This window comes from Mauremys reevesii, linkage group 23 (assembly GCF_016161935.1).
Source record: "Mauremys reevesii isolate NIE-2019 linkage group 23, ASM1616193v1, whole genome shotgun sequence".
NCBI classification, from domain to species: Eukaryota; Metazoa; Chordata; order Testudines; family Geoemydidae; genus Mauremys; species Mauremys reevesii.
This window is the reverse complement of record NC_052645.1, coordinates 10,149,378-10,174,505: the sequence shown is the minus strand read 5'-3', so window position 1 is coordinate 10,174,505 and position 25,128 is coordinate 10,149,378. Positions and strand designations below refer to the sequence as shown.

General features: G+C 45.0%; 1 protein-coding gene across 1 annotated transcript in view; it reads right to left on the bottom strand.

Moving 5' to 3' along the window:
- Positions 1 to 7,174: 7,174 nt before the first annotated feature.
- Positions 7,175 to 25,128, bottom strand: part of MATN1 (matrilin 1) — a 31,381-nt gene continuing 13,427 nt past the window's right edge. The window contains exons 3-8 of the mRNA XM_039511515.1: positions 22,982 to 23,204; positions 19,512 to 19,637; positions 17,513 to 17,920; positions 12,161 to 12,313; positions 10,686 to 10,766; positions 7,175 to 8,455 (exon numbers count right to left, since the gene is read on the bottom strand). Of these exons, the coding sequence (XP_039367449.1) occupies positions 8,406 to 8,455; positions 10,686 to 10,766; positions 12,161 to 12,313; positions 17,513 to 17,920; positions 19,512 to 19,637; positions 22,982 to 23,204 (1,041 nt within the window). The 3' untranslated portion in view covers positions 7,175 to 8,405. The remainder of the gene's footprint in view (positions 8,456 to 10,685; positions 10,767 to 12,160; positions 12,314 to 17,512; positions 17,921 to 19,511; positions 19,638 to 22,981; positions 23,205 to 25,128) is intronic.

Genomic DNA, 25,128 nt, shown 5'->3' with positions numbered 1-25,128 from the left:
CCTGGTTGGACCTAAAACAGAATCCAGCCATAGATAGATGACATCTCTGTTAACAAGATTCAGCAGCATCGAGACCCCAATGGCTGTTAGCTCTGCACGCAGGCCGAGTTCTTCGAAACGGAGAGGAGCGCATGGGTAACTTGGCATTGCTATAGTCACTGCCCTGTGTGTGTTGATGCCCCTTTTTCACCTGCGCGATTGGCCAAACGTGGGGTACTGCAGCTCATTCTAGATACACCTCTACCCCGATATAACGTGACCCAATATAACACAAATTCGGATATAACGCGGTAAAGCAGCGCTCTGGGGGGATGGGGCTGCGCGCGCTGGTGGATCAAAGCAAGTTCAATATAACACAGTTTCACCTATAACACAGTAAGATTTTTGGCTCCCGAGGACAGCGTTATATTGAGGTAGAGGTGTAATACTTAGTCCTGCCTTGGGTGCAGGGGACTGGCCTAGATAACCTCTCAAGGTCCCTTCCAGTTCTATGATTCTATGATTTCCACTAGGAGGAAAAACTGATGCTGGAGTAAGATGTTTTCCCTGATGCAATCCTGTTGATTTACAAATCATGTACAAAGTTCTGTTTCCCTAAACCTGGGAGGAATCAAACAGTAGGAGGCAGTTTCTTTGCCCAGGTTCCACTTTTGAAAATGGTATGTAGGGTCTTAAGTCACTTGGAGCAAGATATTTAAAGGAATGGGTGTTAGGTGCCTAAATCCTTTTAAAAATCTGGCCATTGGGCATTTTGAAAACATTACAGGAGTAAATGACCTCTTACATTGTAGAATAGGGACAACGGTGCCTGCAGCACTCAATGAGCCATTTCAACCGGCTTTTTCAGCTGCAGCACTCAAGCCAAATTCACCTTTTATCTCTCGGTGTTAAAATTAGACATCCAGTGATTTAAGAAGTAAATAAAGGTGCTAACTAGCGAGAGCTGCAATCCTATTGTTTATGCAAAAAAATAATTATAGAGCAGGAGCTAATTGCCTTTGATCACACGGCGGAGTGAAGGAAAAATAGCAATCGTGTGACAGGGGGAAAAGTGTAGCGAAAAGAGAAGCACAAAAACAATAGGTAGGGGAATCAGGAAATGAACGTGCACATTTCATAGAATCATAGAATCTCAGGGTTGGAAGGGACCTCAGGAGGTATCTAGTCCAACCCCCTGCTCAAAGCAGGACCAAACCCAACTAAATCATTCCAGCCAGGGCTTTGTCAAGCTTGACCTTAAAAACCTCTAAGGAAGGAGATTCCACCACCTCCCCAGGTAACCCATTCCAGTTCTTCACCACCCTACTAGTGAAAAAGTTTTTCCTAATGTCCAACCTAAACCTCCCCCTCTGCAACTTGAGACCATTACTCCTTGTTCTGTCATCTTCTACCATTGAGAACAGTCTAGATCCATCCTCTTTGGAACCCCCTTTCAGGTAGTTGAAAGCAGCTATCAAATCCCCCCTCATTCTTCTCTTCTGCAGACTAAACAATCCCAGTTCCCTCAGCCTCTCCTCATAAGTCATGTGTTCCAGCCCCCTAATCATTTTTGTTGCCCTCCACTGGACTCTTTCCAATTTTTCCACATCCTTCTTGTAGTGTGGGGCCCAAAACTGGACACAGTACTCCAAATGAGGCCTCACCAGTGCTGAATAGAGGGGAATGATCACCTCCCTCGATCTGCTGGAAATGCCCCTACTTATACAACCCAAAATGCCATTAGCCTTCTTGGCAACAAGGGCACACTGTTGACTCATATTCAGCTTTTCATCCACCGTAACCCCTAGGTCCTTTTCTGCAGAACTGCTGCCCAGCCATTCGGTCCCTAGTCTGTAGCAGTGCATGGGATTCTTCCATCCTAAGTGCAGGACTCTACACTTGTCCTTGTTGAACCTCATCATATTTCTTTTGGCCCGATCCTCTAATTTGTCTAGGTCCCTCTGTATCCTATCCCTACCCTCCAGCGTATCAACCACTCCTCCCAGTTTAGTGTCATCTGCAAACTTGCTAAGGGTGCAGTCCACACCATCCTCCAGATTGTTAATGAAGATATTGAACAAAACCGGCCCCAGCACCGACCCTTGGGGCACTCCACTTGATACCGGCTGCCAACTAGACATGGAACCATTGATCACTACCCGTTGAGCCCGACCATCTAGCCAGTTTTCTATCCACCTTACCGTCCATTCATCCAGCCCAGACTTCTTTAACTTGCTGGCAAGAATACTGTGGGAGACTGTATCAAAAGCTTTGCTAAAGTCCAGAAATAGCACATCCACTGCTTTCCCCTCATCCACAGAGCCGGTTATCTCATCATAGAAGGCAATTAGGTTAGTCAGGCATGACTTGCCCTTGGTGAATCCATGCTGACTGTTCCTGATCACTTTCCCCTCCTTTAAGTGGTTCAGAATTTCCTTGGAATGAGTCGACTATCAGTCACATATCAGATTCCAGGCATGCAGTTAAATATTATGGGTCAGATTCTTGCCTCTGCAACACTCTCACACAATAAAAGACTTTTAAGGGGAAATTGCACTGGTGCAGGATCAACGTAGGGATGATGTATGCAACTCTGTGCTGCCCTTCCGTGCAGCCCCAGGCGAACGGGCACGCTGGGAGCCAGGCTAGGGAGTGGTAGGGTGAGTGGCCAGTGTTCTCTGCTCTGGCAATTCTGGGTGGCTGAGAAGCTGAGGCAGGCTGCTGCTGGTTGGAGAAGCCTCCAGGATTATGCTAAACTGTGATCCAGAATCCACAAGGACCAAAGGTGGCATAGAGCCACCTGTGTGCTTCTACCTCCGGCCTGGGCTTTGCCTCTCAGGAGGCACAGATAGGTAAATACTGTCTACCGATCCCTACACATGGGAGGCAGGCACTGGCTCATGACAGGAACTGGTGCTTCCGAAGGGAAACCACAGCCGGCCTTGGGGAGGCACAGGGGCAGCACCCTCTAGCTCCTCAATGGATGGTCTGGAGCAGGGGGCCGGGGAGGAGCCAGCAAAGCCACCACATTGGTGCTGAGAAAGCCAATTTCATTTGGCCTATTGGAAAAGGGAGGCTTCGCATCGCCAGCCTGTATGATTACCCCCGTATGGTGTGTCCCCCACGCTGGCAGGGAAGACAGCTAGTTTAGACACTAGTCATGTGACCACAATTAACCAATGGGGTTTTAAAGAGATTTGGTCTGAACATTTTCACCATTGTGTCGTTCAAATCCCCAAAAGACTGTTTTGTCAAAGCCGAAACGTTTCATGGAGACACTTTGGTTTTGTTGGACACACACACACACACACACAGAGAGGAAGGGCCGCATTGCCAGTGCCAATGCTACTCCTGTCTCCACCACCTGCTCCTGTATCCAGACTGAACCTAGCCATGGATGCCTCTACCCAGATCCTGGTGTGGATTTGCCAAGACTGTGGCCTGCATTTCCCACTCACAGAAAGCCAGGCTGGGGGACCATCCAGTGTGTGAGGTGCCTGCTGGTGGAATCTCTCAGGAAGCAGGTGGGAGAGCTACAGGAGGAGGTGGTGAGGCTGAGGAACATCCGTGCCCATGAGGAATTCCTCGAGAGTATTTTACATGGAGATATCCATGGCTGAGGAGGCTATCGAGCTACAAAGCACTGCTGTCACAACACCGGGGGAGGAGGATATGTCTCTGTCACAAGGACTGGCAGCTGGTTACTTCTGGCAGCAGGTCATGCTCCACCCCTCCTCCCAACCCACCCGCCATGGTGATGGAAAACTGATATGCTGCCCTGGCAATGAGCAATGAGGAATCTCCCCCAGAGGAGGAGGAGAAGCCATGTACCCCCAAGGCTGGGAAGATCGCAGCCACCACTACCAGAAAGAAATATAGGGTAGTGGTGATTGGTGACTCTCTTCTGAGGGGGATGGAGGCACCTATCTGTCATGGCATCCCGGGAGGATGCGAGGGACCCAACTGAAACACATTACGGAAGGATTGTTGAGGATCATCCGGCCCTCTGACTACTACCCCATGCTACTCATCCATGTGGGCACTAATGATCATAGAATCATAGAACTTAAGATCAGAAGGGACCATTATGATCATCTAGTCTGACCTCCCGCAAGATGCAGGCCACAAAAGCTGACCCACCCACTCCTGAAATAATTCTCTCCCTTGACTCAGCTGTTGAAGTCCCCAAATCCTGATTTAAAGACTTCAAGTAGCAGATAATCCTCCAGCAAGCGACCCCTGCCCCATGCTGCGGAGGAAGGCGAAAAACCTCCAGGGCCACTGCCAATCTACCCTGGAGGAAAATTCCTTCCCGATCCCAAATATGTATGACCCTCAGCAGATCAGAAGTGATCCAGGGCTCTGGGAGTACAGGTGAAGGAGTTCAGAGTGCAGGTGGTGTTCTCTTCGATCCTTCCGGTCAAGGGTAGGGGCCCAGGCAGAGACAGATACATCCTGGAGGTGAATGCCTGGCTGCGAAGATGGTGTCTCCAGGAGGGCTTCAGCTTGGCCACAGGATGCTGTTCCAGGAAGAAGGCCTGCTACAGAGAGACGGGGGTCCACCTATCGAGGAAGGGGAAGAGCATATTTGGATCCAGACTGGCTAATCTAGTGAGGAGGGCTTTAAACTAGGTTTGAAGGGGGCAGGTGACCAAAGCCCACAGGTAAGTCAAAAACATGGAGACCCAGGAGAAGGGTCAGAATCTGGGGGGAGCATGGGCTGTTATAGCAGGGACAAGGGAGAGACAAGTCAGAACTGGGGGGCAGGAATCGAATCAGTATCTTAGATATCTGTATCTTAATGTGAGAAGTATGGGGAATCAGCAGGAAGGACTCGAAATGCTAGAGAATAAACACAGCTATGACATAGTTGGCATCACTCATTCCTGGAATATTGGAATAGAAGGTACAATTTACTCAAGGACAGGCAGGGAGAAAAGGGAGGAGGTGTTGCTTTATATATTAAAAACATATACACTTAGACTGAGGTTGAGATGGAAATTGGAGACAGACTTGTCGAAAGTCTCTGGATAAGGATAAAAGGGGTAAAAAAACAAGGGTGATGTCATGGTAGGGGTCTATTACAGACCACCTAATCGGGAAGAAGAGGTGGATGAGGCTTTTTGTAAGCAACTAACAAAATCATCCAAAGCACCGGACTTGGTGGTGATGACAGACTTCACCTATTCAGACATCTGTTGGGAAAATAACAGAGCAGGGCACAGATTAGCCAACAAGTTCTTGGAATGTATTGGAGACCATTTTTTTTATTTCAGAAGATGGAGAAAGCTACTAGGGGAGAGGCTCTTCTAGATTTGATTTTGACAAGTAGGGACGTGATCATTCCGCTCTATTCGGCACTGGTGAGGCCTCATCTGGAGTACTGTGTCCAGTTTTGGGCCCCACACTACAAGAAGGATGTGGATAAATTGGAGAGAGTCCAGCGGAGGGCAACAAAAATGATTAGGGGGCTGGAGCACATGACTTATGAGGAGAGGCTGAGGGAACTGGGATTGTTTAGTCTGCAGAAGAGAAGAATGAGGGGGGATTTGATAGCTGCTTTCAACTACCTGAAAGGGGGTTCCAAAGAGGATGGATCTAGACTGTTCTCAGTGGTAGAAGATGACAGAACAAGGAGTAATGGTCTCAAGTTGCAGAGGGGGAGGTTTAGGTTGGATATTAGGAAAAACTTTTTCACTAGTAGGGTGGTGAAGAACTGGAATGGGTTCCCTAGGGAGGTGGTGGAATCTCCTTCCTTAGAGGTTTTTAAGGTCAGGCTTGACAAAGCCCTGGCTGGGATGATTTAGTTGGGTTTGGTCCTGCTTTGAGCAGGGGGTTGGACTAGATACCTCCTGAGGTCCCTTCCAACCCTGAGATTCTATGATTCTATGATTCTATGAACTGGTTGAGAATTTGAAAGTGGATGGCAGCTTGGGTGAAAGTGATTATGAAATGGTAGAGTCCGTGATGCTAAGGAATGGTAGGAAGGAGAACAGCACAATAATGACAATGGATTTCAAAAAGGCAGACTTTAGCAAACTCAGGGAGTTGGTAGGTAAGATCTCATGGAAGAAAGTCTAGTGGGAAAAGCAATTGAAGACAGTTGGCAGTTTTTCAAAGAGACATTATTAAGGGCACAAGAGCAAACTATCCTACAGCATAAGAAAGACAGGACATATGGCAAGAGACCACCCTGGCTTAACCAGGATCTAAAAATGATCTAAAAATCATTGTCATAAAAGACTCCTACAAAAAGTGGAAACTAGCTAGAGCCATAAAGGGTAACAAGAAAACTTTCTACAAATACATTAAAAGCAAGAGGAAGACCCCAGGTAGGCACGTTACTCAATGAAGGGGGAAAAACAATAACAGAAAATGTGGAAATGGCTGGAAGTGCTTAATGACTTCTTTGTTTCGGTTTTCATCAAGAAGGTTGGTGGTGATTGGACGTCTAACACAGTGAATGCCCCTCCTTCCCTAAGTAGTCTCTACCAGTGCTGATATATTTAGTTGCAATATAATTTTTAACTACTAGATGTCACTCTTTGCTGTATGGAGACCCAAGCTGGGTGGGGTCCATGGTAAACAAAAGAGACAAAGCTGGGACTCAAATACTGTGAAAGCCTGTTTGATTGGCTGCAATTGTAGCTGTTTTCTACAATAAATGACTCCTCTTTAAGCCAGTCTGTTGTACTATATAGAATACTACCCAAGCAAGTAGCCCCACTGAAAGCAATGGATAGGGATTACTCATGTGATTAAGGAGTTTACAGGATTAGGGCTGGGTTAAATGGGTATAATACTAAAGTATGAAATCAGTGGAGTTACTTCAGATTTACACGTGTATATCTGAGAGCAGAATTAGCCCTTTAGGTTGCAAGCTCCTCAGGACAGGAACCTGACTTAATCTATAGACTTTCCCACACTGGAGCCTCTCCAGGGAGCCTTTCCACTGACTCCCATTGGTGCTGGATTGACACCAAAGTCCAAGACATCGATATAAATCTGAGAGGAGAATCTGTCTATATGATTTAACTGCACGTTTTGGGCACTGAATAAACACATAATAGTATAAATAACCAAATAATTACAACCAGTAACACAAAACAACCAGCCTTTCAAATTTTTGAGCAAACTTTTAATTTTTTCCTCCATCCAAAAACATCTTCTATGGTGACATTTCTGAACAGGCTTGTGTTATTCTGAAAAGCTTTTTACATACTCTCAAGTATAAATATTCTGATACGAAAAAAAATAATTCCCAAACCCAACCACTTATGCTCACATTTGGAGGGATGCGTAACGTGGCATGCGTCGCTGAGACCGGATACTTTCTGCTTAACAGCATCTGCCACGCAGACTCCGACTGGGTGTGGCACACAATGTCAGACATCTCTGGACCGTGCTGGTTGTTTGTATAGCCTGGGTCACCACCAGCCGGGAAGGGACATGGTCTGGATCTAAAAGTCTGGCACATTGAGATGAGATGATCAAAATAAGAAAAGCAGAGATGCCTCCAGACATGGGGTTGGAGAGGGAGCTGGCACCCTGCAGGCAGAGAGGGCACCATAGCTGCATTTTTTGTGAATGTTGATGGAAGGAACCACAGAGCCAAGCAGTTGGGTAGAGGCATATCCCATGGGATTGGTGCTGGTAGCACTACCTTGGGTGACATAAAGCCGTGTATGGGCAGGTTCATTGTACAGTTCAGTTCTTCACCATGGAAGGCCAAACATGGGACAGGTGGTGCTGGCTAGCCAAAACATTGCAAGGGTATTAGTTGACTAGGAGAACTGAGCTTACTTTCATCTACTGTACAATATAGCTGTGGGTTGTACCTGGCTGCAGGAGTGTCCCATCCTAGCACATCTTCAATGCCACACTCAGCAATCACTGCTTAGTTTCACCTACTTACTGATAAATGCCTTGTGCTTATAATAATACATTGGTCATTTGTGAGGGCGGGTTTTCACACTCAGGATCCAAGTTGCTTTTAATCCAATTTGATTCTTAAATAAAATTACAGTACGCACAGAAACAAAAGATGCAGAAGAACACAGCGAGGATTCACAGAACTCATAATCAAGTACTTAGTAACAATATATATATATATATTAAGCTTTAGATTAAAAAATATATTTCTGGGGTTTTATATCTGTAGACTATAGGATGCAAGGGACATTAACACATTTTGGCACGCAGTGATTCACAGTGCTTTGCCCTTTAATATGATGTCTGCTCTAACTTTATAATGTTTCCTTTTTTAGAAGAATGCAGCTAGACTAGACTTTTTTTTCCTTCTTTTTTTTTTTTAAGTAGAAAGCTGGATGTAGTGCTGTGGCTGAGTTGCTCCTGCTTATGCATGTAGGTCTTCTGGCACAATTCTGTTACGTTACGAAGGAGAAATATAATAGTGCTCCGGGTCTTTAGATGATCTTGTTTTCCAGGGCGGCGATCCTTTTTGTCACAGCTTCCAGTGAGCAAGAGTTAAGGGAAAAAATGGCAGTGCATTTCAGTGATTCCCATGCCAGATCCTCAACTAGCACAACTCAAAGTCAACGGCGATACCCCAATGTACGTCTGCTGAGGATCTGGCCAATTATAATAATCTAGTCCATGGTTTTGCCACCTTTTCAGGTTGCTGACCCTGCATTCGAAGTCAAACATTTTCACAACTGCTTTACATTTACTATAAAAAGCTAGAATAAAAATGTTACAATGATGTGTGTGTGTGTTTTTGAGATGATGACCTTGAAGGATAAGGTTCTGTGGGGAGCACAAAGGGAGATTTTCTTTATTTTAGATTCTCATAAAATTTTCAATGCCTCGCAACCCTCTGATTGCTTTTTGTGTTCCCTCTTGGGGTTGTGAGCCAGTGATTGAGAAACATTGATATAGTCCAGCAGTAGGCAAGCTATGGCACGGTGCCGAAGCTTCTTAAATATTTAAAAAAACTTATATAACTAAACTATTGTTGTATGTAAAGTAAATATTATAGACTTATAGAAAGAGACCTTCTAAAAATGTTAAAATGTATTACTGGCACACTAAACCTTAAATTAGAGTGAATAAATGAAGATTCGGCACAGCACTTCTGAAATGTTGCCGACCCCGGATATAGTCTGACCTCCGGCATGACATCAGCCCTTGAATTTCACCCAATAATACCTACAGAGGAGGGAATTTATTCCATAAGTGACACTGTGGGGTCTGGTAACTTGAAGCTGACCTATAACATCTGACTTAGAAAGACATCCAAGCTCAGTGGACAGACACCAAGTGGTGGAGAATCTACCTTATCCCTCAGTGAGTTCTCCCAGTGATTTATCAATTACCCTTACTGTTAAAAAGTAGTCACTTATTTCCAGCTGGAATTTCTCCAACTTCTACATCCAGCCACTGGCTCTTGTTCTGCCCTTGTCTGCTAAATTGAAGGTCTCCCTATGTTGCAGTGCAATGCTCCTGTTCTCACTGATGTGAACTGGAATTCTGCCATTGACTCAGTAGGAACAGGCATCTATTGCATACTTAAAGCAGCGTCTCCTTGTGATGAAGTGCTGGTAGACTTGTATTTAGCATGCACCTTGCAGCAGGGCCTCTTGTGAGCTCTCTGTTCTGCCCACTCCCTGCCTCTTGCTTTCTTCTGTCTCTTTCCCCTACTCCTGTGTGCTTCTTTACTTACCCACGTGGCAGGAGAAGCTGAGGGAACTGGGATTGTTTAGTCTGCAGAAGAGAAGAATGAGGGGGGAATTTGATAGCTGCTTTCAACTACCTGAAAGGGGGTTCCAAAGAGAATGGATCTAGGCTGTTCTCAGTGGTACCAGATGACAGAACAAGGAGTAATGGTCTCAAGTTGCAGTGGGGGAGGTCTAGGTTGGATATTAGGAAAATCTTTTTCACTAGGAGGGTGTTGAAGCACTGGAATGGGTTACCTAGGAATGTGGTGGAATCTCCTTCCTTAGAAGTTTTTAAGGTCAGGCTTAACAAAGCCCTGGCTGGGATGATTTAGTTGGGGATTGGTCCTGCTTTGAGCAGGGGGTTGGACTAGATGACCTTCTGAGGTCCCTTCCAACCCTGATATTTTATGATTCTATGATTCCTTAGTCCTGCTTCAAGTCCCTCCTCAAACTCCCTTTGACTGTCTGTCTTGTCCTCCTGTCATGTCCTGCCTGTCTCAGAGAAGGTGAGCTCTCTGTGGCAGGGACTGCTTTCTTTATTAACGTCTGCACAGAATCTAGGTACAGAATGTGGTGTTTTTGAAAACAGTGTTGGAATTGTAGGCCGTCTCTTTAATTTGTAAAGGGTTTCTTGGCGCAGTTTCCAGTCTAGGGGGCTCTGCAGGAAAGCATGAGATCAGAGTCAGTCTGCAGAGAGCCTAGAGCAAGGTGGGTTGAATTGTGCTACACCCTTTTTGGGAGCAGCCTGCTTTGTCTCTCTCTGTTTTGCGGTTCTTGTGTGTTCTTGTGCTGAATTCTAAGTAATAAAACAGTGTTATGTTGCTGCCTTCCGGCAAGCGTATTTAATGTTTTTATCTAACTTCTCTGTGTGCATGCCATGAATCTCAACACTGAAACCTAGTCTCCTGACTCCTACTCCAATTTCTTGACCACTGCACTAATCTGTCTCCCTGGTTGGAAGGTCTGGCTAATCTGCTCTCTAGAAAATGGATCCTGACATTGTGAAAATGAGCTGCTTCTAAAGGATATGTTTTCGTGTCAATGACTTTATGAGGTCTTTTACGTTTTTCTGGAACTTCTCAATGGCTTTACATTCACATGGGTCCTCCTCTGTGGATAAGAGAACAAAGGTGATGATGAATCAGCCATCAGACAGAGCAAGAAAGGAATATATCAAAACCTAAACCATGGTGACAAGTGAAATAAAGCAAAAGCCTTTTCTCCAGTCAGAGGTCTGGAGGAAATCAATGCATCATTCAGCCAGATTCTCTGAATGGTTATTGCTGTGTTTAACTTTAAACTAACTAGAGGGTCGCACACTTCATTGCTTATGTAGGCCAAGCTCTGTGTGTTATCCAAATTTTTGTATTTCATCAATGATTTACCTAATACTGATTACCCAGATATGGCTTTTCTGATTTTCAGCAGGGTTCTGTTTATTCAGGCTGTCACGGAGTGCGGGGGGAGACTAGGCCCGGCACCCCCGGCTTCCTGCGGTTCACCATGACTCTCAGCCAGTCAGTAAAACAGAAGGTTTATTTAGGCGACAGGAACACAGTCCAGGACAGGTCTTGCCGGTACAGACAACAGGACCCCCTTTAGTTAGGCTCATCTGGGGGCCCCAGGGAGGCCACAGCCCCGTTGGGAAGCCCAAGCCCCGTCGAGGCTCCCCTCCATTTCCCAGCCAGCTCCAAACTGAAACTCCCTCCAGCCTCTCACTCAGCCTCCCCCCGGCTCCTCCCCCAGCCTTTGTGTCCTTTGTCCATTTTTCCTGGACAGAGGTGTTACCTGGCCTCCAATCCCACTCCTGGGTTCTCATGTTACATGCTCAGGTGTGCTCCCTTCCCCAATGGCGGCCGTCCCAGCAAAATTCCCCTGCAAACTTCCCAGGTTAATACTCCCCACTCAGCATTCACATAACACATCAAGAACATTCCCACTTCGCCACACATGCCTACACCATTCCCTGCAATTTTGGAACTGCTCAGCTGCGGTGTTTAAAAGTGATTGTGTTACAGACAGACAAACAGAAATGTCGTCAAGTTGAATGCGGAGCCCTGCTTCTCTCAGCCAATTAACAGACCTAAAATCAGATGCTTGGCTGTCGTCCAGTCTTTTTGTGCCACTCTGGTTGCAAAAGGGGTGAGAGGGCCAGTTTAACTGGAGTCCCCTAGAGAAATTGTGGGTGGTGCAATTCAGGAAGGCTTGATGTTTTAACGAATTACTGGTTTAGAAGCGTGCTGAGAATTTGGTTGAAATCACTACGGCAGAAGTGCAAAATGCTATCATTTGGGCAGACTGACATCTTTTCAATCAAAGAATTTCGACAAAAAGAGAGAGAGAGAGAGAGAGAGAACCAACAAAACCACACGCCTACACAGAAACAAAAAAATCATAACAACCCAACACCTGTGAGTGGAAACCTCCAGGTGTACTTTTGCCCCTTGCTTCAGGAGTCAGTGTTTTCCACTTGTAAACATCCTCCTGCCCTCGCCCCCACTCACCTTCACAGATTTTCGTAGGCAGTTCCTTTGCAATCTTGTTGATGGTACTGAAATCAGCAGTATAGAAATAGTGTGCTGGTACTGGCTCTGAGGCAATTTCCCTTAATTCATCTTCAACGGCATTGCCCACTCCCACAGCAAACATCTCAAAGCCTGCAAGCAATGAGGAGCATCAGTCCTACTGCAACCATCTCATTGGAACAGCAAAAGAACCCAGCCCGCTCATAAATCCTTCTTTGCATTTAGCACGTGATGTGCTGCCTACAAACGAGGATGCCCCCAAACGCTCAAAGATGGACACTCGAGAACACCCACAGCATTTGCACATGGAGTCACTGTGCTTTCAAATCCCTCAGCTGTAGGGTCCTGTGGAATGGGTGTGATTATGGCCATTTAATGCAGAGGGTGCATCCTGAGAATAGGCCACTTAAACTACAAGCACATGTATTGAGCCATCGCAGAAACCCAAGGGAGCATTGATATGTTTATGTATTACAGGGACAAACTCAAACCAAAATCCCTGTAAATCTGGGAAAACGCAGCTCTGGATTTGTATCCAAGCTTCTGTCTACAGTGGGGCCATGCTGAAACTGAAGATCAAACTGTTGAACTCTGGGAAAGGCTGAAGCTAGATCTGAATTTTATTTTGGATCCACCTCTAGGCTGTTCATAGGGCAGAGGCAGGTGGGTAAGTACACTTGCCTTTCATCTCCCAAGGCGGGTGTATTTCATATCCACTGGCCAAGGTTCTAAAGCGAGTTTATATATATATGGGTTGGGTGAAAAGATAAGGAAAAAAATCAAGAACCCTTTTAAACTGTTATCACCCCAAAATGACTTCGAAATGTTTGTCCCAGGCAACTGTGACAAACAGAGTCCAGACACCCGAGGGCGAGGAAGGGGGGTCTGAATGCCAAAGAATAAGCAATGGAATCAACTGACTTTATTCAATATTTATTGCACTATAAAAGAGCATTAAGGTCTTTTATGAAAGCTGGTGACCCTCTGGTCATTAATATTATTGCATGATGTGTGTATGGCTAGTGTGTAAAGAGGTACGTGTGCATGTCAGAAATATGTTACTAAAATATGTCTGGGGAGCAGACTTGCTAAACGTTTGTTCTAGATAAAGGAGGGTTGTTTGCCTGGATCTCCAGTGTAAATTGAGCAAGGTGATGCCAGAGACAATGGAAGTTACATTTACATACGAATCAACAGGGAGGTTGGGAAATCAAGAGGAAGAGACAAACAGCGGGGGAGAAGAACTCATTAGTTCTCCATCACTGAGGAGACAAAAGGGCCAGCGCCCTTTGATTCTGTGAAAGTTGGATCCCCTTTCCTGGAGTGTTGGAGATGCTAGTAGCTTGATGTAAGTAAGAAACTGTTTTAGGCAAAGGCATAACTGGTTCAAATTAAGTTTGAGGCACTAACAAGTGTGTGATTTTTGTTTTGTTTGTAACCCCGTTTTCTCTCTTTTATTCTTGCTTAGCATGACAAATCTGTGTTCTTTATTAATACACGTATCCCTGTTTTATTTCAAAGCCATCTCAGTGCTGTATATTAAACTAAAGTGTGGGACCTCAGCGAAAGTAACAGACTGGTGCGTGCACTGTCTTCTTGGAAGCAGCAGACGTAATAATTTCTATGAGTGTCCAGTGAGAGGCACTGGACACTACAGAGAGACGTCTCTGGGGGAACTTGGGAACTGGGGTTCATGGAATATTATCTGTAGGGCAAAGTTTAGACTGGTAACGTCTCGAGGAGTTTGCTGATAAGGCAGACAGACTGGTGCATCAGGGAGCTAACACACAGTTTCAATTCCAGGAAAAAAATATCCATCTATCTCTTGCTGAGGCAGAGGGGTGACACAGTGGCTTATGGTTCTGGGCACCTCATGCGTAGCATCACAGGAAAGTTGTCTCAGCCTTTGTTCAACCTTTTCTAGAAAGGAGGATGTCATAATTATTTTCAATCCTGTTCATTGCCCCCACCACAGAGGTCATGACCCCCTCCCCCCCGGCTGAGAACCTGTGGTTTAATAGGTACTCAAGAGGAAAATAGGGGAAGTTTCCAAAACAGGACCCAAAGCAACTCATCGTGTTCTCAGTACTTATATCCAGAGGACAAGGTCACCCACGGAAAAGCAGACCAAATGCTGGAATAGGGGAGTAACAGGAGCTGGTCCAAAATTTTTAGATGAAATTTTTTTTGTCAGAAAATGGCAGTTCATAAAAAGTGAAACTTTTCCTAGGAAAAGGTTGATTTCAATCAATTTTTCAACTCAGAAACAAAACTGAAGGGAAAAAAAAGTTTGAAATTGTTGAAATGTTTCATTTAAACTTTTTCAAAATGAAAAATTCATGTTTTCCAGTTCAAAATTACTTTTGGTTTTGAAATTTAAACTAATGATATAAAAAAGAGGCTTGAAATAGGAACAAAACGTTTTGATTGACCCAAATTGATTTTTTTTTTGTTCACAAAAAAATTCAACTTTTTAAAACTTTTTTGTCCCAGTTTTGGATGTAGGGTGACCAGATGTCCCGATTTTATAGGGACAGTCCAAATTTTGGAGTCTTTTTCTTATATAGGCTCCTATTACCCCTCCCTCCCCCCCCCATCCCCTGTCATGATTTTTCACATTTGCTGTCTGGTCACCCTATTTGGATGGGACATTGTTTTTGAAATCTCAAAAAAAAATTGCAGGCTGGAAAAACCATTTCCTGACCAGCTGTAGTAGTAACAGACTGCTGGGTCTCTTTCCCAGGAAGACCTGTCACTCACAAGGGACAGCAGATCCTGTTGGGAGGGGAGAGCAGTTGTGCAGGTACTTGGGTGGTCTGCAAGGTCTCATGTAAACTGTCTGAAGCCACATCTTGGGTGAAATCCTGGCCCCATTGAAATTAATGGGAGTTTTGCCATTGACTTCAATAGGGCCAAGATTTATCACCTGAACTACAGGATGCTTGTGTGAACTCTGACCCTATTTAGATTCAAGCATCGCTAACTTTTTCCAGCGGCTTTGCCTTAGTTCATTTGGATTTGCAAATTAATTCCAATTCTGCAGTTTCTCGTTGGAGAAAAAAAATTCAAAAACAGACTCCAATGAAAAACTGCAAAATTGGAATTAATTTGCAAACTGGACACCATTAAATTAGGCTTGAATAAAGACTGGGAGTGGATGGGTCATTACACAAAGTAAAACCTATTTCCCCATGCTAATTTTCCCCCTGCTGTTACTCACACCTTCTTGTCAACTGTTGGAAATGGGCCATCCTGATTATCACTACAAAAGTGTTTTTTTCTTCCTACTGATAATTGCTCACCTTAATTGACCACTCTCGTTACACTTGGTATGGCAACACCCATTTTTTCATGTTATATGTGTATATAGATCTTCCTACTGTATTTTCCACTGCAGGCATCCGATGAAGTGGGTTTTAGCCCACAAAAGCTTATGCCCAAATACATTTGTTAGTCTCTAAGGTGCCTCATTCTTTTTCCTGATACAGACTAACACGGCTACTTCTCTGATACTTAATCTGTGGGGCTGATTTATTTATCCCCCAATACTTTTTTAGTTCTCAGTCCTGCTGTCCTTAAATACGTTCTCTGTGGGTTTCCTTTTAATGGCCATTGGCTATAGTAGCCCAGCATCCTGTCTCTGACAGAGGCCAGTGCCAGATGCTTCAGAGGGAATGGACACAACAGGGCAACTTTGAGTGACCGATCCACTGTCATCTAATCCCAGCTTTTGGCAGTTTCAGGGTTAGGGACACATGGGGTTGTATTCCCTGATCATCTTGGCTAATAGCCACTGATGGTCCTATCCTCCATGAACTTATTTTTCCCCACCATGAAGGCAGCTGATGCTGACAGTGACTTCTATTACAAATATAGGGCAGATCCTCAGTCACCCCCAGGATTGTGTTGTGCATGGCATGAAGGGGCTCTAATTCAGCATGAAATAGGCTGCTGAGCCTTCTCCCCAGCCAGAGGGAATCTTCAGCTGATATAAACCCAGTGGGTGCATCTTACCACCACCTGCTTTCACCCCTCCGGCATACAGGGAGTGTTGGGGGTACAGTAAAGAGCTATCCTGAGGGTATGTTAGGGCAGACCTGGATCGTGATGCCTCCCCCCATCCTAGGTGGGTGGAATGGCCTTATGGGAGCACGCTAGCTGTCATAAGTTAGAGCTGCCCTGTGGCTGCTCCAGTTTGTGCCATGAGCCAGTTTGGCCTTTGTGCATCCCCAGCAATCGGGAAGGTTTAGAGCACTAAGCAGAACTGAGGAGTCAGCCGGTTTTCCCCCCAGACCCATCACTGGGTGGGAACTGAACATGTGAGGAGGTGCGACTGTCATGTGAGACAGCAAGAAACCAACCAACCTAACAAACAAAGAAATCAAAGCCCAGCGCTGCAGAGGATTGCTCTCATGCCTAGTGATGTGCTGTCCCTGCAGTAAAGGCTGAGCCACAGAGCTTCCATCCTCCCCGTGAAATGGGGGGTCAGTAATCTCTGAAGCAAATTCCTTCCACAACAAATGCACCGAACCACACCCTGCCCTCAGTCACACTAACAGGCCCCCAGTACGTCCCCTGAAGTTATCACAGTTACTCTGGTCTGACACTGAGGAAGGGTGTAGCCTACAGAGCTTAGTTTAACTTTGCACTAGGACACTGTTCGGATAGCCAGAGAGGGAAGAGTTCACCATTTAAAAAGGCTCAGGAGAACATAACCTCTATCAGACAGGTGCTAACTGCAGGGGCGGCTCCTGGCACCAGTGCCACAAGCATGTGCCTGGGGTGGCAAGCTGCGGGGGGCGGCCTGTCGGTCTCTGTGAGGGCAGCAGTCAGGCTGCCTTCAGTGGTGCGCCTGCGGGAGGTCCGCCGGTCCTGCGACTTCAGCGGCAATTTGGCGGCAGGACCGGTGGACCTCCCTCAAGCGCACCGCCAAAAGCCACCTGACTGCCGTGCTTGGGGCGGCAAAATACGTAGAGCCGCCCCTGGCTAACTGGCTCCTTTGCCGGTAGCCTCAGAAAGAGGCCCATGACTGACACAGAATAGAGACAGAGGATGGGCCTTCTAAAGGGACTATGGGAGTTAGCTGCCCAGCTCCCACTGAAAGCCAAAGCGCCTCTGAAAAGCCCCTTTGCCCACATCAGGGGCCCTCTAAGTCAGCACTGAAGCACATGGGCAGGGATTGAGGCAATGTAGGCCAACGTTTTGCTCTACTGATGCCCATGTTCTATGGTGAATGGAGGACATCGGTTTCTGGGACGGCCAATCAGCATCATACATAGACCAGTATTTGACCCAAAGGAAAACCAATGCCACTGAATTATGGAGGCCTACCTGAATCCTTGGCTTTCTTGGCAGCATCGCTGATGTAATCTTGTGACCGTCCATCCGTGAAGACAATGCCCACCTTGGGGACGCCAGGTCTGGCTCCACTGGAGGGATCAAAAGACTTTTCAATGAGGTGCCTCAGCGCTAGGCCTGTCATGGTTCCTTTCTCCATGTAGGACATCCTTTTCACTGCTGCCTTGATGTCCTTCTTGTTGTTGTACCGTCCCAGAGGGAACTCCTGCCTGACGGAGCTGGAGTACTGGACAAGGCCCACGTGAGCATTTTTATCGGAGACATTCAATGAATCCACGATCTGGTTGATGAACTTCTTCACAAGCTCAAAGTTCTCAGGCCGCACACTCTTGGAGCCATCAATTAGGAACACAAGGTCAATGGCAGATCCACCACTGCATTCTGGGGAGAAACAAGAGAACAGGGCAAAGGGAATTGGTGAGAAGTTCATCTCCCAATTAACCAGAGAGAGAGAAAACAAAAAACAGTATGGCTTTATTAATAATAATAACTCAACATCAGAGTAAATCTCAAAAGCATGTCGCTTCCCAGCAGATATAGCACCGCTGACATAAATCTCGACCTAGGTCCTTAAGCTGGTCTGGCTAGATATTCAGTTTATGCCATTTCTAGTGATTTTATCACACCACCAAAGCTTTTGGTGACCATGTGGTGTCTGGCCGTGTAGCAGCATTCCTTGGTCATCATATAATAATAATTAATAATAGCTGTTTGAAAAAGGACAATTATTTTTCACACAACTGCTTAATATTATTTCAAAATTTCCCATGAAAATTTTTATTTAAAAACCAAAAACCATTTTTTTCCAGTTTTTGAAAATCGTTTTCACTTAAAATTCTGGGTTTTAGTTTAAAAAATCAGTTTTCAAAACTTAAAATCCAAATTATTTTACTGGAATCCAAAAACATGTACTGACAAATGTTGTTTTTTTTTGTTTCCATTTTTAACAATAAAAATAAATAAAAAATATTTTTTGTTCATTTTGGACAAAATTCATTTTTCTCTAAAACAAAAAGTTTGACAAAAATTTTAAACCAACTCTAATAAATAATAATAATAATAATAAAGATTTTCACTGGCAGGTACACAGTGACTTTCATCTTGGCATCTCCATGCACAGTGAAGCCAATAATTCATTGATCCTCTGCAGTAGGCTAGAGAATGCAATTGGCTGAACCTCAAGACTCATTGCAAAGTCTATTTGTTCTCCCAGGCTTTCCATGAGGGGGATGTATTGGGCATAGGGGAATAGATGAGGTAGGAGCATTTAATCTGTGTGCACTGGGGAGTTTTAACGAAGGGCATTGGTCTAATCTGTGAATTGGTGTCATGGGACCCTCCAAAACCTCAGCTCCCAAAATGCATCCTTGGTGAGGAAGTGATTAGAGCACAGGAGTCCGGAGGGGGCATAATTCCTGGGGCCACATTATGTACCCGCCCTCAGGGGTGTGTCCAGAAAAGATTAGCCAATGAGAATGGCGTGAAAGTTTCCAAGGCCAACTGAGCCCCTACCGAAGCACCCGCCTCCTGCTACTCCCAGCGCCCCACTCTTCTACCAGGGAGAGGGTCCCACATGGCTTCATTTGGGCCTTGGGGCTCTGCGTGCTGGGGTTCAGACCCACAGATCAATGGGGCTCATGATTAATCTGCCCCAGTTTGGAGGGTGTTGGGTGCCTTCCAGGAAATGTCTCTGCTAAGTGTGTAAATCAGTCCAAGAGCATGGTCCAAAGCACGTTTGAGTCAATGGAAAGATCCTTATTGACGTCAGTGAGCTTTCAATTCGGCCCTGAATCTGTAAGGATCCTTCCTAGGGGAGAGCTACTTTGTTAAATTCTCAGTTGTGAGCAACCCATGGGATTGGGGTGAAGGTACCGTTCTTCTACCCTGCTTTTAGCCTCTTGCTTTTCTGAGGCAACCCCCTGACATATCACACACTGCGACATTCATATCAGAGGTGCAGAATGGTATTTACTACTGCAGGTTTTCCCATCGCTGTTCAATGTGAAGCTCTCTTTGCAAGCGCAGGTGTATGACCCGGGTGTGCTGACACAGATCTGCTGGCAGTCGTGGTCTCCAGAGGCACAGAGGTCTGACGGCTCTGTAAGGAAAGATACAGAATGAAAACATATTGACCCTGAAGGGGAAAGTGTCAAGGCCACTTTGACCAAAGACAGAACGAGACTTGTGTTCCTCTATCTGCCTGCATAGCATGTGCTTTAATGTTCTCCCCTTCTATAAACTGCTCCTATAAGTCCTCATTTAATAACACATTGCTCATAGCAGGATGGATCACTCGATGATTGCCTGCTCTGTTCATTCCTTCTGAAGGATCTGTCATTGGCCACTGTCGGAAGACAGGATACTGGGTGGGCTGGATGCATCATTGGTCTGACCCAGTATGGCTGTTTTAACGTTCTTTTCTGCTGCAGATCTTGAAGCACCAAGGGAAGTAAGAGTTATTATCTTGATTTTTCAGATGGGGAAACTGAGGCACACAGAGACAGTGACTTGCTCAAGGTCCCTCTGGGGCACCTGGCATTGCCCACTGTCAGAAGACAGGATACTGGGCTAGATGGATCTTTAGTCTGCTCCAATATGGCCGTTCTCATGTTCTTATGTCATGCATCTCGGTGACAGAGCCAGGGATAGAGCCCATGTCTCCACAGTTCAAGTGCAATACCCTATCTACTGGGCAACTCTTTCTGCAACACCCACAGCAGCAGATCACAATTTACTTCACCGTTCAATGTTGTTCAATGAGAATGTTGCAATTTTTTGTTATTCTTTGATTTGATCACGAATAACTGTGAATAGCCAACGTTCACTCTTCCGGCAGTATGGGTTAGTTGTGATTAGTCCGATAAATCACATGGGATCATTGCTGTTCTCTGGTCAGATTAGTGTGCAAGCAAACTTAAAGTTCATTTTACAGTAATACTTGCACATTCAGCTGTACATTTGCTGTCTGCGAACACAAGCGCCGATAGAACTCGACCTGGGCCTGGGCCTGGAATTGAAGTCAATGAGCACATCCAGTACTCATCTCTGAGAACCAGGCCCCAATGCATCAGTGTTGGTCGAAAGGAAACAGAAGGGTGTAACAAATCTGGCAGAAGCCAATTCGTTTACAAATTAGGTGAGTATTTGCAGGAAATAGTGTGTGCCAGTATTTACCTGGCTCTGCCACAACCACAGGGCCTGAGTCAAAGTCCATTAAAGTCAGTGGGAAACTTTCCAGCTGGTCCATATATATGTGCTTAAGCCTTCTGATTGTTCTAAACCAAGCAATATTAACCCCTAGCATTTATAAACAACCCTATCTTAATGAGTGGGTTAGCACATCTCCAATCCTGGGCAGAGGATACAGACAAGAACTATGCACCATTTACGTCCCACTTAAGTGCTCAAAATAGGCCTTAAGTTGCCGAGGCCTTGAGCTGTCCTGGTGCACCAGGGTGAATCCTCCCCATTGTGGATCTCTAAGACCGTCACAAAGGGAAATAAGTATCATCATCTCTGTGTTGGGGAAAATAAAGCACAGCGAGGTGAAGTGATTCTCCCAAGGTCTTGGGAACAGAACTCAAGTCTTTTGCCTCCCAGCCCCTGTTCTATGTACTAGCTTCTGCTGGCTCAGCTGCACATTAGCTCCATTTTATAGCTGGGGAAACTGAGGCAGCCACAGTCTCCATAACAAGTCAGAGGGCATTTGACTTCGGGTAAGTTGGCTCCCATGTCTGTTCCTAGACTTTGTTCGTGTAGTTAGATTGTAAGGTCTTTGGGCCAGGGACTGTCTTCTTGTGTTTGGATGGTGCCTTTTGGAGCTACTCTAATACATATTATGAGAGTCTGACTCTCCTGCAAACTCCTATTCACACCTACAAGTAACATTTGTGGTAGCTGGGGACTGTGCCATTAAGGGCTGAGCTTCCCAGGCCAAGAGCCTGGGGAATGTGTCGTGAAGCTCTTGTTGTCATGCACAGGTGTTGTATCTGTACACAAAATAAAGGGGATCTCTGGCAAGCATTGAGCCCCAGACCCTCAAAGGTATTTAGGCTCCTAAATCTCATTGTTTTCACTGGAAGTTAGGAGCCTTCAAGGATTTGGTCCGGAGTGATCACCAAACACAACACTGAACCCCATGGAAGGGTATTGCTATTTCAAACAAAACCTGCAAGACTGTAGGAGGCAGCTGCAAAAATACTCATTTCCCGTGTCAACTGAACAGGCCCAGGGATTTCACACACCCTTCCTGCCAAGTTGCAGTTTGGGAAAGTTGTGACACAATACAGCACCGAAGGAGACACACACGGGTAGAGACAGAACTGTGAGATGCTCTGAGGCTGATGTGTAACAGGTCATGATTCAATCTTTCTGCAGTCTGTGTGGGGCAGTGTTAATGTTGAATCTAACGTGAGACAGGTGTCTTTTAATCAGATGCGGTTGTGCATACAGTATTCATAGAATCATAGAATTCAAGATCAGAAGGGACCATTATGATCATCTAGTCTGACCTCCTGCAAGATGCAGGCCACATAAGCCGATCCACCCACTCCTGAACTAATTCTCTCCCTTGACTCTGCTGTTGAATGCTCCAAATCATGATTTAAAGACTTCTAGTAGCAGATAATCCACCAGCAAGCGACCCCTGCCCCATGCTTCGGAGGAAGGCGAAAAACCAGGGCAGGTGTTCAGATATGGGAATGGATATCCAGATATTACCTTGAGGGTGAAACCCTGGCCCCACTCAAGTCAATGGAAGTTTCTGAAGCAAATGAAGATTTCACCTAAGATTAGAGATTTTTGAAATTTCACCAAGTTGAAATTTTAAGAAAAAAAAGTGGGGGGGAGGATACACTTTCACAACATTGTGACATCCTCCCCCCCCCCCTTTTTTTTCTGGACTGATTCTATGGCCTGTCTGGCAGAGATTTTTCAAATTTGGATTTTTTCTAATTTGGGGGGAAAGAAAGGAGGGAACAGTCAACATTTCCCTTTTCATTTTTTTTCAGCCAGCTAGAGAACTGAGAATACTTTTATTGAAAGAACACATAACGAACCTGTGGAGCTAACTGCCAATAGGCACCATTGAAACCAAGACCTCCGAAGGGTTTTTTAAAAACGATTACAGAGGAAATAGAACACCCACAATTATATTAGATACTATTTAAAAATCGAAGGGATATGAAGCTTCCTGATTCCTAAACCTCATAGCTGGGGGTTAAGAGATTTCCCTTATGGGGTGATTATTCCATTATCTCCTCAAGAATGTCCTCCACCTTCCTCTGAAACAGTTGATAATGGCCACTGTTGGACACAACACAGGGCTACACCGATTCCTGTTCGGATTCAGTCTGGTAATTGCTATGTTCCTTGTTCCTGTCTGTTCACCAAGGAAGGTCTGCCCCCCATCTCAGATCCTCTTGCTGCTCCTTTAGGACTTACCACAGAAGGCCTCTTGAAATTTTGTGGCCAGCTTCTCAATGACACTGTAGCTCTCTACATAGTCCACGTGCTCGTCCAGCGGCTCGCTTGCCATTTGCCGAAGAGTGTTCTTGTCCACTCGGCCCACCCCGATGGCAAACAGCTCAATGCCAAGGGATCTTGCCCTCGCTGATACATCCTTCACGCCATCCTGGGGGCGTCCGTCTGTCACAATGATTGCCACCTGAGGAGAAGAGGGAGGGAAATGGAGAGAAGAGGTGATGGAGTGTCCCCGTGCAATCTAGCACGGTAGTTTTTCTACAACATGGATGTGAGCATAGTGTTTGCTCAGGGAGGAATCTGGCTCAATAACTAACTTCTTCATATCAGTGGAGTTAAAGCCCAGTACAAAGTGGAACCATGATTTCCTTTCCCCATAACACACCAGAACATCAGCATAGTCTATTTCAGGGGTAGGCAGCCTATGGCACAGGTGTTGAAAGCAGCACGCGAGCTGGTTTTCAGTGGCACTCGCATTGCCCAGGTCCTGGCCACCGGTCCGGGGGGCTCTATATTTTAATTTAATTTTAAATGAAGCTTCTTAAACATTTAAAAAACCTTACTTACTTTACATACAACAATTGTTTAGTTATATATTATAGACTTATAGAAAGAGACCTTCTAAAAACATTAAAATGTATTACTGGCACGCAAAACCTTAAAATAGAGTGAATAAGTGAAGACTTGGCACAGCACTTCTGAAAGCTTGCTGACCCCTGGTCTATTTTGTCTGCCCCCATGGTTTGTTCATTTCTGGGCTGCAGGGGTTAAATTGACATTGTCTTAAACTTCTTAAATAGGGGATGGCTGGATGATACCAGATTTAAGGAAAACAGAGTAAAGACAGCCTTCTTAACTCACAGCATTAACACTGGATCAAACTCAACAGTCGTTGCTCACCCAAAACTCCTGCTGAAGTCAATGGAAGTTCTGACTAAGTAATGGCTGGAGGAGAGAGCTGGCCCAATAACAGTGCCTTTAATTCCATCTGAGAATATCAAAGCACTTGGGAAACGTTAAGTGATTAAGCTTTATCTCCATTTTACAGATGGGAAAACTGAGGCATAGAGAGCAGAAATGGCTTGCTTAAGGTTAGTGACAGAGTCAACATTTTTGACTCTTAGGTCCCCGCCAAGTGAACTGCTAAGCCAAATCAAAACTGTTTCACAGGAAAATGCCCTTGGTAATAGAGAAGATAAAGAAATGTGAGAAGAAAAATGCAAGAAATAGCTAATTGAACCGCAGCAGTAGAATTCTCAGTGACCCATCAACACACAGGTCCTTAAGGTTAAGCTTGTGTATTATTCACCTTCACATTTATACAATAGAAATCACAAGTAGAGCGGAGGAATCTTTTTGGCAAACAGTAAATTCACCAAAAAATGCATTTTTCAGGGTATCAAAACTATTCATGAATTTGGGTAAAATCCAATAAATTGTTTCAGACAAAAAAACTGAAAACAAAAATGTCAGAAATTTTGAAATGGTTCGTTTTTAAAAAATGAAAAAAGAGCCCTTTTAAATGACAGTTTTGAAATAAAACGTTGAAGCCAAATGACGTTTTCAGAATGAAAATGTCAAAAATGTTGTTCGAGGTGACGTCATTTTGAAAAAAATGTTTCCTTTTGACCCAAATTAAATGTTTTCAGTTTTTCATTTTGGCAAGAAAAAAACAAAAAACCCTCAGTTCAAAACAAACCAATGTTTAGCCATATCTTCAGTTTGGCCATTGAACCAAACAATCTATTATTCACTCAGGGCTAATCAGAGCGAACTTGGATGGAGGGCTCCCCGGTTGCTTATTTAGAGGTAGCTTTAGCTTTAAGGCTGCCCTCCATTGCTGTGGGAGGCAATCTCATCTGATGCCAGGATCTGGCCCTCGGTTTATATCAAAGATGAGCAAACCTTCTATTCGATTCTGATAAGTGCCCATAAATTCATGTGTTTAGTGGAACAACCGTAACCTTTTGGGAGCTGTAGAAATTGGAGTTAAAACTACAGCTGGTTGGAACATTTTTGGTTGAAATGAAATTTCGCTAAAAGCACGTTATTTCATCACTCCTCTTTGCAATGACATAGATATTGCTTTTTTCATCAGAGACAGAATG